At 43.9% G+C, this 12,318-nt stretch overlaps 1 protein-coding gene across 3 annotated transcripts in view; it reads right to left on the reverse strand.

Annotated features, from left to right (window-relative positions):
* Positions 1 to 12,318, reverse strand: part of TULP4 (TUB like protein 4) — a 290,551-nt gene that overhangs the window by 77,335 nt on the left and 200,898 nt on the right. For all 3 annotated transcript variants that reach the window (XM_033234932.1, XM_033234933.1, XM_033234934.1), the window contains exon 4: positions 8,484 to 8,645. In XM_033234932.1, coding sequence (XP_033090823.1) covers positions 8,484 to 8,645 — 162 coding nt within the window. The remainder of the gene's footprint in view (positions 1 to 8,483; positions 8,646 to 12,318) is intronic.

Consider the following 12,318-nt stretch of genomic DNA (forward strand, 5'->3'; position numbering starts at 1 on the left):
GGCCTGACCTAAAATTTATTTTTAAACCATTTGAACTAAATGAATTTAAAATTCTGTACTAAAATATTCTTTTAAATAATCCTATTACACTAATTACTCAAGTCCTGATTCCACTCCACTCCAAATAGCAAATAAAGGTCATTATTTCTTGCAAAACATGTACATGAAAAAGCTTTCATCTCACAGATGTCCCAGAGGTGCACAGGCATTCAGTGACTGTTACTGCTTCTCTCCCCAGATGACCTGACAGTGCCTAGCTGCCGTGAAGACCCAGTGGCCTCAGGGACACGATCACACTAGCACACAACAGATCGCACAGGGTGCAAAACCTCCTTAGCAGATGAGAAGGGATTTGGGACCTACCTTTTGCATCCCAAAGCAAAAAGGATAAACCTTCCCTCTTTCTAGGTTTAAAAAACACAAAACTAAATACAACCAGCACTGAGGCTAGAGAAGAAAATGCCACCTACTAGTACTGCATGTGCCAAGACCTGAAAAGCTAAAAGCTTTATCATGGTGACTATTTAATACTTATCAGCCCGAACTCTTTCTACTTTATTTGAAATCATGCTTTAAGAGCGTCTAAGAAACTAGCTGGGCGCCGTGGCGGGCGCCTGTAGTCCCAGCTACTCTGGAGGCTGAGGCAGGAGAATGGCGTAAACCCGGGAGGCGGAGCTTGCAGTGAGCTGAGATCTGGCCACTGCACTCCAGGCTGGGTGACAGAGCGAGACTCCGCCTCAGAAAAAAAAAAAAAAAAAGAGCGTCTAAGAAAATACCAGATTTAAGACTCTCTCCTTTTAAAAAGTTTTTTTTTTTTTTTTTTTTTTTTTTTGAGACGGAGTCTCGCTTTGTCGCCCAAACTGGAGTGCAGTGGCCAGATCTCTGCTCACTGCAAGCTCCGCCCTTCAGGTTCACGCCATTCTCCTGCCTCAGCCTCCCAAGTAGCTGGGACTACAGGCGCCCGCCACCTCGCCCAGCTAGTTTTTTGTAATTTTTAGTTGAGACGGGGTTTCACCAGGTTAGCCAGGATGGTCTCGATCTCCTGACCTTGTGATCCGCCCGTCTCGGCCTCCCAAAGTGCTGGGATTACAGGCTTGAGCCACCGCGCCCGGCCTTAAAAAGTTTTAGTATTTATAAAGAAATATTACTTCTACTCCCAGAAAACTAAAACCTGGATATTGCTAGCAAAAACATGTACTAGGTGAAGAATTCTCATTTCAAAAACAACTACCTTCTAAGCAAGGACAATTTCTATAGAATATTCTTTAAATAGGGAGATTCCTGTAGGTGGGTAGTTAAAATATAATCATGTTTTCAAAAATTCACTTTACCTACATTCTTTCATCCACTATATAAAGTGAGGTATATCTGTACCTGTATTTCAGGAGAACCATTAACTTCCCTTCAAGTGACACATTCTGGTCAAGTTATGTGAAACCTTAAATACTTTCAGTTAAGCTGGTTTGAGCACAATCATCTATAAACGTTAAGTAAAAATAAATAGTCCCAGAGAGAAACACAGGAAGTAGAATCAACAGGACCTGGTGACTAAATGAAGGTTGGAGGTACAGAAAAGAGAGTCCAGGCCAGGCATGGTGGCTCACACTTGTAGTCCCAACACTTTAGGAGGCTGAGGCGGGTGGATCACTTGAGGTCAGGAATTCGAGACCAGCCTAGCCAACATGGTGAAATCTCGTCTTTACTAAAAATACAAAAATGAGCCAGGCATGGTGGCACATGCCTGTGTAGTCCCAGCTACTTGGGAGGGTGAGGCACGATAATCACTTGAACCCGGGAGGCAGAGGTTGCAGTGAGCTGAGATCGTGCCACTGGGCAACAGAGCGAGACTCCATCTCAAAAAAAAAAAAAAAAAAAAAAGAAAAAAAAAAGTCCCAGTTTAGGGCATAAATGATTCCCAGTTTAGGACACAAACGATGAGCAATTCCCAGTTTAGGGCATACAAGATGAGCAAGAGAGGAGTGCAGCTGAGGGGCCAGAGGGAGGAGAGACGGGGTGGAGAGGATGCTAAGTTCAGACCACAGTGGACTTGAGCAATGTCTACATCTACCTGGAGTTGCTCTGCAGGCATGATGGTGGTGGTGACAGTGATGGCATCGCAGTGTGAAGGACAAGAGCGATGAGTGCGGGACAGGTGTGGGGAGCCGGCAGTGGACAGACGGGAGCTGATGCATCTGTGGCAGTGGAAGAAATCACCCAAAGGATAGGAAAAAGGGAAGAGGCCTGAGGTTGGAACCTCAGAAGGGGGAACGAATTGGAAAGGCATGCCATGTAAGAGCCAGGGAAGGAGATGACAGGGATGGGAGGAGGAGGTGAGATCCAGCTGGGAGAGGCATTGCTAGAAAGGACGTGCCTGGATGTGTTGACAGGGTCTAGAAGATGCCAACCAAGGTAGCCAAGCAGAGGACGGAAGCACCAGGCTGCCAAGGAGATCGCATCTGAGGCCAAGAGCCCAGAGAGAAGCATGCTCTGTGGCTCCTGGGGTAAGAAACAGGAACCAGTGACTGGGGAGGGAAGCTGCAAATGCCCGGAAGACACACAAAGGATACACATCTTTGCTTGACCCAGGACGGGAGCTACCCTGACTGTGGGGGGAAATGGGTGTCACTAACTTCCATAAGCTGTAACACCCTGGAATTGTCTTAAGATGATTTTAAAAATGGTTCACGCACCCAAATTATTTATGTGCCTCACTGCAGGAGCTCTGTGGAGATGGGGTGTTAGAGATGACACAGGGACAAAGCCACAGTCTGGGAAGAGTTCTTGGCAGAATCCGTTGTCTCCCACAGCAGAGAAATGCCTGGGGGCTGCTTCCTGGAGATCCCCCAGGAAGGGCAGGAACAAGGAAAGGGTTTTCTTCCCATGCCATTTTATGTATGTGGTAACTTTCATTCAGAAGTTACCACAAAATTCTTCCACATTCAAACTGGAGTCTCAAATTGAAGTATGGGGCTCTTCTTTTGACCTATCCTCAGTGGCCTCAGTCACATCAGCTAGTCACCGCCCTAGGAGGACCACACTCAGCCTGGAAATGCTGGGTGGCATATTGGCAAGTCTACCTTTTTCATGGAAACACAGCTCAGGTTCTCACCGCATTCTCTAGTTGAAAGGCTTTGCAAGTGAATTGGCAGTTAGCTAAGATCCAAAACATGCTGGAAGAATATTTCAAAATGTCAACGTCTCAAATAACTTTCACATATCAAGGGGCAAGGTATTCTCCTAAACCCAAGGAGAACACAGAGGCAATGAAACATTCTCTCTGGCACACTCTGCTGTGATGCTGGGTGTTTCCAGAACTGCAAAAGCTTCACTGTTGCAGCATTTCTCTGGATCAACTTAGGACCCAGATATTCTTCCCAGTCATACTTACATTTATTTGACATTTTCTCTTTGTGTCATTCTGGTTTGCTCCCAAGCCCTATAAAACCCGTTCTATTTATAAATATATCCCAAGTTTCTAAAGCTGAGTTTATATCACTATTTCTTCTGTAACTTTTCTGTTCTCCAAAATATTTTCTATCAGTCTATTATGAACTGAATTGCATGCTCCAAAACTCATATGCTGAATTTTGTTGAACAAATGTATTGAACCCCAAATGTGACTATTTTTAGAGATGGAGCCTGTAAAGAGGTAATTAGTTAAATGGGGTAGTATGAGTGGGACCCTAATCCAATAGGACTGGTGTCCTTACAGGAAGAGGAAGAGACACTGGAAATGTGGGTGCACAGAGAAAAGTCCATGTGAGAACACAATAAGAAGGCAGGTGTCTGTAAGCCAAGAAGACAGAACTCAGGAGAAATCAGACCTGCCAACAGCTTGATCTTGGACTTCCAGCCTCCAGAACTGTGAGAAATACATTTCTGTTGTTGAAACTGCCCAGTCTGTGATATTGTGTCATGGCAGCCCAAGCAAACTAATATAGAGTCCTTACCCACTAAATAGATTCCAAGTAGGATTACATTCCCTTCTTGCAATTTAATGGAAGACAAATTTTAGCCTGAAGTAAAACACATCCTTTGAACAAATTAGCTGTTTAAGTGTAGATGACATTAACAACATACTGTGAAAAATAACTTCTTTTTGAGACAAAGTTTCCCTCTTGTTGCCCAGGCTGGAGTGCAGTGGCACCATCTCAGCTCACTGTAATGCCTCCCAGGTTCAAGTAATTCTCCGCCTCAGACTCCAGAGTAGCTGGGGCTACAGGCGCATGCCACCACACCTGGCTAATTTTTTTGTATTTTTAGTAGAGACGGGGATTCACCGTGTTAGCCAGGATGATCTCGATCTCCTGACCTCATGATCCACACTCCTCGGCCTCCCAAAGTGTTGGGATTACAGGCGTGAGCCACTGTGCCTGGCAACTTTTGTTTTTACAAAGGTTCCATCAAACTCAGCAACCCTCAGACTGGGATGAGAGTTTTAGCGTGGTTCAGGGTAAAGAATATGTTACCTTTAAAGTATTCTTACCAAAACTGTTTACTCCTACTCTAATCTAGACTCAACTTCCAGTTTATAGGAAATACAAGAGCTGGAAGGAAATGATACTATGAGTAACCACAATCAGACAAATCTAGAGTGTGGGGACAGCCTATAAGGTAGCCACACTGACTTCATGAAAAAGTCAATTTAAAAAAAAGGAAACCATTCTAGACTAAAAGACTGAAGAGACAGAACAACCAACTGCTGTACGTGAATTAAACTGGATCCTGGTTCCAAAAAACCAAAAAAGACTATGAAACACATTCCTGTAACAATTCAGGAAATACGAAGATAGCCTAGATACCAGATAATGTCATTGCTAATTTCTTAGGGGTGCCTGTGCAGGTGAAAGGCTTTATTCTCAGGAAGCACATATATAAAGTGCAAATATGGCTATTTATTTCAGGGAGGTTTTTCTCAACTTTTCTGTACATTTGAACACATTCGTAACAGAAAGTTGGCAACACAGTGCACAATACAGGCGCACACTACCACGCCCAGCTAATTTTTGTATTTTTAGTAGAGATGGGGTTTCGCCAATTTGGTCAGGCTGGTCTCGAACTCCTGACCTCAGGTGATCCACCCGCCTCGGCCTCCCAAAGTGCTGGAATTAGAGGAGTGAGCCACTGCGCCCTGCGATGTACTGTTTATATTTTTTAAAGTTGACAGGAAGTAGCCTAAAATTCCACTATAATCCAAAATAGCTCAAGATGTGAGGAAGAGGTTTACTTCTGGAAGCTGTTTTAACTCACATTAAAGGCAGAAAGTTCTCGGGGAAGCAGGAAGAGACTGAGTCGGCTTCCTGCTGCTCTACCTTCATGTCCACTGTTCAGAGCCCCCTGAGCTGCAGAGGTGCTGCTTTCTACACCGAACTCCTGACATTATAGCCATTAGGCTGGCGCACAAACTGTGTTTGTACTATTTTTTCATTAATAAAATAAACCGAGCAACAGATATGAATGAGTGGCAGAGACGGGAAGAGGAGTATTCCTGCTCTATGTCCCAGTTCAAACAGGACTGACAAGAGTGCCTGACACACATCTTCTCTGTGGTAAATTCTTCCCAGGGTCCTTATTGCTTCCATGACCTGTAAACCCCCCCTTTTTTTTTTTTTTTAATATTTGTTTTTTTAAAGAGATGGGGTCCCGCTATGTTGCCTAGGCTGGTCTCGAGAACTCCTGGGCTCAAGTGAGCCTCCCACCTCAGCCTCCTGACTAGCTGAGACAACAGGCACCCTGCTGCAACCCTTTTATTTAAAGGCAGTGGGGGCACTTTCCTAGAAGAAAATCCCACCTGTTAATAAAAGCAGTCATCAGGACAGAGGCTGGGGCCAAGGGCCCAGTTGCTTGCCACATCAGCTCTTTCCTCACACCAAGGTCTACAGAGTCAAGGCCAGGCACGTCAGCATGGTCTCCATGCTTCCCATGGCCATTGTGCTACCGACTCCTCCAGCCCCAGGAGTCCCCCTTCACATTCCAGAGCAGCAGGAAACCACTCCCTGTGGTACATGCACACTATGGTGTCAATACTCTGGAACTCTGCTCAGGCTGCCTGGAACAACGTACCCCAGATTCAACTTGGGAGTCACAGCCAGCCCTTCCTGGGAAGTCCTCCTCCACACGTTGCCAAGCCATGGCAGCAGTATTCTGTGTAAGGAGAGGTCTGTCTCCTCAACAGGTCCAATTGTACCTCAAAGGCAAGAGCCACATCTCTCTCACTGCTGTATTCCCAGTGGACTCCCTGCCTGTCCTACATGTGCGCAGTGTGCTGGGGACACTGGCTGGTACAACTCATCAGAGGACCCTGAGATGAACCTCACAGATGGCTCATGGGTTCCACCACTCTAGGCGAGGAAAGAATGTGAAGCCAAGACTTCCACTCCTGGCTTTTTAAGGGCTTTCACATCTGTTCCTTCATTTGATCATTACAAAAGCCCTGCGGATTAGGCAGGAAATAATACATAGTCCTTGTCACACAGGAGAATCTGACACAGGAGAGATCAGGTGCCTTAGGCAAGGTCACTTGGGCAAGGTCACTTAATGCAACACACTTCTGAGACTCTGGGGGTAGTAAAAAGCTATAAAAATGCAGCTTTACAATAAATGAATCTAAGCATTTCATATAAATACACACAAATACTAGGGATAATTGGAAGTCTTTGGGGGAAAGCAAGGGAAGAAACATGGAGTTGAAAATACCTTTTCATAAATCTCATAATACCAATTTTGAGAAGAGAAAAAATATTTGCCTTTTTACTTGAAAAATGAAACATTAAATATATAGTGACTAGAGGAAAGCAATTCAGTTAAAAAAAAGTGGCTCAAATATGAAAGTTATGCTTCCATATTACACTGCTTGGTTTCTTTAATCAATAATAAACTTAAATCTCTGCTACAAAACATCCTGGCATTATATGTACTCTGCTGTACAAGGAAAACACAAGTTTTATATTTACAAAGGTTTTAACTAGTCAATCCTTATATTTTAAAAATGAATTTCATTTCATTTCATTTCATTTTTGAGATGGAGTCTTGCTCTGTCGTCTAGGCTGGAGTGCAGTGGCACAATCGCAGCTCACTTCAACCTCTACCTCCTGGTTCAAGCAATTCTCCTGTCTCAGCTTTTGAGTAGTTGGGACTACAGGTGCCCACCACCATGCCTGGCTAATTTTTGTAATTTTTTTTAGCAGAGAAGGGGTTCATTATATTGGTTAGCCTGGTCTCGAACTCCTGACCTTAGGTGATCCACTCGCTTTGGCCTCCCAAAGTGGTGGGATTACAGGCGTGAGCCACCACGCTCAGCCTCCAAAATGAATTATCAATATAGAATTGTATTGTTCTTACATGTTATTTTCTCATGAAAGTCAAACAGGCATATTAAATTTTGAAATTCAATTTTTAAAAAATGAACCAGAGGCTCATTAGCATAAAATAACTGCTTATAATCTTTTGATTCACTTCCCTCCAGCTCTTTTTAGCATATGCATGGGCTTCTTTGTTGTCTTACGATGTAGGAATATACCACACATCCCATTTCCTATCCTGATTGTTTTAGCTTCGTATCAACTTAGTTGATATCTAATATCAACTGCATATTTATGCAGATTTTATTAATAAAAGTGTATGCACATTTTATATAATTAAAATGTTAAATTAATGTTACCATACTGGTGGGAAATGTTGTTTCTCCAATTTATGATTCATTTAAAATTTTTGTTTTAATTTTTACTTGGACAGTTTTTCTTTTTTTTTTTTTTGAGACAGTCTCTCTCAGTCGCCCAGGCTGGAGTACAGTGGCGCAATCTCGGCTCACTGCAACATCTGTCTCCCAGGTTCACGCCATTCTCCTGCCTCAGCCTCCCGAGTAGCTGGGACTATAGGCACCCACCACCACACCCGGCTAATTTTTTTGTATTTTTAGTAGAGACTGGGTTTCACCGTATTAGCCAGGATGGTCTCGATCTCCTGACCTCATGATCCGCCCACCTCGGCCTCCCAAAGTGCTGGGATTACAGGCGTGAGCCACTGCGCCCAGCCCTACTTGGACAGTTTTATTGTTCTTTTCCATTGTGATTTTTTTTTTTTTTTTGAGACGGAGTCTCGCTCTATCGCCCAGGCTGGAGTGCAGTGGCATGATCTCGGCTCACTGCAAGCTCCGCCTCCCGGGTTCGAGCAGTTCTCCCGCCCCAGCCTCCTGAGTAGCTGAGACTACAGGCGCCTGCCACCGTGCCCGGCTAATTTTTTTGTATTTTTAGTAGAGACGGGGTTTCACTGTGTTAGCCAGGATGGTCTCGATCTCCTGACCTCGTGATCCGCCCGCCTCGGCCTCCCAAAGTGCTGGGATTACAGGCGTGAGCCACCACGCCCAGCCTCCATTGTGATTCTTAGAGAGGCTTTTGCACCAGCTCCCCTTCTCCTGCCCCTTTCTTCCCTCCGAGCTCACATGATTTTAACATCACACACCCACCACATTTCAGAGGTGTTACCTGTTGGTCATCAGGAGTCCATATGCCACACGTAATTTGACTTTCCAAGTTGATTTCGGATGACCAGTGTCTTTGTCCACTGACAGAACCAACCAGGACAAACCCATCTCGATAGGAAATAAGTGCTTGAGTTCCATCATGGCTCCACGTGAAATCACTCACCTTGGGGACACACACACAGAAAAGGGTCAATTTGTAATCTGAAAAGGAAAACACTTTTATCAAAGTCTACACATAGTCATTAACTTAGCCTTTTGGCTAAGATGGAGATGGCCTTAAAACATAACATACGTTATTTGAAAGCTTTAAAAAAAATTATTGAGGCCAGCCACAGTGCCTCATGCCTGTAAACCCAGAATGCTGGGAAGCTAAAGTGAGAGGATCATCTGAAGCCAGGAGTTCGAGCCCAGCCTAGACAACATAGCGAGATCCTACCTCTACAAAAAATTTTAAGAATTAGTCGGGGTCAGGTGCGGTGCTCATGCCTGTAATCCCAGCACTTTGGGAGGCTGAGGCAGGCAGATCACTTGAGGTCAGGAGTTCGAGACCAGCCTGGCCAACATGGTGAAACCCCGTCTCTACTAAAAATACAAAAATGAGGCAAGCGTGATGGTGCGTGCCTGTAGCCCCAGCTACTCAGGAGGCAGAGGTGACAGAATCACTTGAACCTGGGAGGCAGAGGCTGCAGTGAGCCAAGAGCGCACCATTGCACTCCAGCCTGGTCAACAGAGTGAGACTCTGTCTCAAAATAATTAGTCGGCAGTGGTGGCACACACCTGTGGTCTTAGCTACTCAGGAGGCTGAGGTGGGAGGATTGCTTGAGCCTAGGAGGTTGAGGCGTTAGTGAGCTATCACTGTGCCTCTATACTCCAGCCTGGGTGACAGAGTAAGGTATTGTCTCTAAAGAAATATTTTTAAGAAGAATGACTGAAACTGACTTCAGTGCATACTGTGCATCAACAGCGTTCTATGTGTTTCATGTACATTAATTCATTAAGCCTCAAGTCAACAGCCTATGGAAGGTATTATTGTTCTCATCCACAGAGAAGACTCAGTCAACAGAGGAGGCAAGAGACAGAAACAGGAAAAATCCCAGGAAAAGCTGGCTACAGGGTCCTTCCTTTCAACCACTGTTACACTGCCTCTCACTTATGGTTAGTAATAGATTCTCCATCAGTGTCTGTTGGCCCCTTACCAAAATAGTAAAGCTCTAAGTTTCTGATTATATTCCCCCTCAGTCTTGCTAACAATACCCCCTCAATCAGAATGAAGGAAAAAAAAATCTAACTGAAAAACATTACTTATACTTGGGTGTTAAGTTTATCAAATGCATTTATTACATCTATTCAAATGATCACATTTTTCCCTCTATTAATCTACTGTGGTAATTTGTTTGTATGGATTTTTACACATCATCCTATGCTTGCATACCTACCAGAGTCCAATTTAGAGGTAAAGTATTGTCTTTTGTATGCACAGCTGAAACTGATTTGCTAGTGTCTTTAGATTTTCTGCATCTGCATTCATGAATGTAGTAGACCTGTGATTTTGTTTTGGTAATGTACATCTCTGGATTTAGCAGGGTTATGTTACCTCTCTTAGGATGAGCTGAAGTAGTCTCTCTTTTTCCAATGCCTGGGAGAATTTGTATAAACTGAGATGATTTGTTGCTTCAAAGTTTAGTAGACAAGCCTGCCAAATCATCTGGCTATGTATTTTTGTAATGGGGAGATTAACCACTTCTTCAATTTAATAGTTCTAGTACTAAACTTTCACGTTTTCTTTTGAGACAGAGTTTTGCTCTGTTGCCAGTCTGGAATGCAGTGACACAATCTTGGCTCAGTGCAACCTCCACCTCCCGGGTCCAAGCGATTCTCTTGCCTCAGTCTTCTGAGTAGCTGGGATTACAGGCACGCACCACCACATCCAGCTAATTTTTGTATTTTTAGTAGAGATGGGTTTTTGCCATGTTGGCCAGGCTAGTCTCCAACTCCTGACCTCAAGTGATCTGTCCGCCTCAGCCTCCCAAAGTGCTGGAATTACAGGTGTGAGGCACTGCACCCAGTCTAAACTTTCAACCTTTTTACTTCTTGAGTCAGTTCTGATATTTTAGGGCTGAGCGCGGTGGTTCACGCCTGTAATTCCAGCACTTTGACAGGTCGAGGCAGCCGGATCACAAGGTCAAGAGATCAAGACCATCTGGTCAACATGGTGAAACTCCGTCTCTACTAAAAATACAAAAATTAGCTGGGCATGGTGGTGCGCACCTGTAGTCCTAGCTACTCGGGAGGCTGAGGCAGGAGAATTGCTGGAACCCAGGAGGTGGAGGTTGCAGTGAGCCGAGATCGTGCCACTGCACTCCAGCCTGGCAACAGAGAGAGACTCTATCTTAAAAAAAAAAAAAGTTCTGATAATTTTGAAAAGGAATTTGTCCATTTCATGTAAGTTTTCAAAACAGTTGGCAAGTAGTTGTTAATATTTTCCTTTTAAAAATAACTTTATTAAGGTATAATTTACATGCAGTAAAGTCCCCCTTCGCCCCAGGAGTCAATCCCCAACCCTAGTCCTAGGCAAACAGTGATCTGATTTCTGTAACTGTTGTTCGTTCTAGAATTTTACACAAATGAGACCTTCTGTGTCTAAATACTTTTACTCAGCATAAAGATGTTGAGAGTCACCTGAATTATGTGTGTCAGTAGTTCATTCCTTTTTATACATATTATTCCACTGTACGAATATACCACAATTTGTCTATCCAAATTGCTATTCAGCAAAGTCTCAGGATACAAAATCAACACACAAAAATCACTAGCATTCCTACACACCACCAAGAGCCAAACCAGGAACAAACTCTTATTCGCAATTGCCACAAAAAGAATAAAACGCCTAGGAATACAGCTAACCAGTGAGGTGAAGGATCTCTACAAGGAGAACTACAAAACACTGCTCAAAGAAATCAGAGATAGGCCGGGTGCAGTGGCTCACGCCTATAATCCCAGCACTTTGGGAGGCCGAGGCGGGTGGATCACCTGAGGTCGGGAGTTCGAGACCAGCCTGACCAACATGGAGAAACCCCGTTTCTACTAAAAATACAAAATTAGCTGGGCCTGGTGGCACATGCCTATAATCCCAGCTACTAGGGAGGCTGAGGCAGGAGAATTGCTTGAACCTGGGAGGCGGAGGTTGCGGTGAGCCGAGATTGCGCCATTGCACTCCAGCCTGGGCAACAGGAGTGAAACTCTAACTCAAAAAAAAAAAAAAAGAAAGAAAGAAATCAGAGATCAGAGATGACACAAACAAATGGAAACACACTCCATGCTCATGGATAGGAAGAATCAATATCACTAAAAGGGCCATACTACCCAAAACAGTTTACAGATTTAGTGCTATTTCTATCAAACTACCAAAGACATTCTTCACAGAACATTTTAAAATTCATATGGAACCAAAAAAGAGCCCAAAGAGTCAAGGCAGTCCTAAGCAAAAAGAATAAAGCTGGAGGCATCATGCTACCTGACTTCAAACTATACTACAGGGATACAGTAACCAAAACAGCATGGTACTGGTACAAAAACAGACACACAGACCAATGGAACAGAACAGAGAATCCAGAAATAAGGCTGCACATTTACAACCATCTATCTTTGACAAAGGTGACAAAAACAAACAATGGGGAAAGGACTCCCTATTCAATAAATGGTGCTGGGATAACTGGGTAGCCATATGCAGAATATTGAAACTGGACCCCTTTCTTATACAATATATAAAAATCAACTCAAGATTAAAGACTTAACTATAAAAACCCTGGAAGACAATCTAGGCAATACCATTCTGG

This window comes from Trachypithecus francoisi, unplaced genomic scaffold (assembly GCF_009764315.1).
Source record: "Trachypithecus francoisi isolate TF-2019V2 unplaced genomic scaffold, Tfra_2.0 Lachesis_group15, whole genome shotgun sequence".
Lineage (NCBI taxonomy): Eukaryota > Metazoa > Chordata > Mammalia > Primates > Cercopithecidae > Trachypithecus > Trachypithecus francoisi.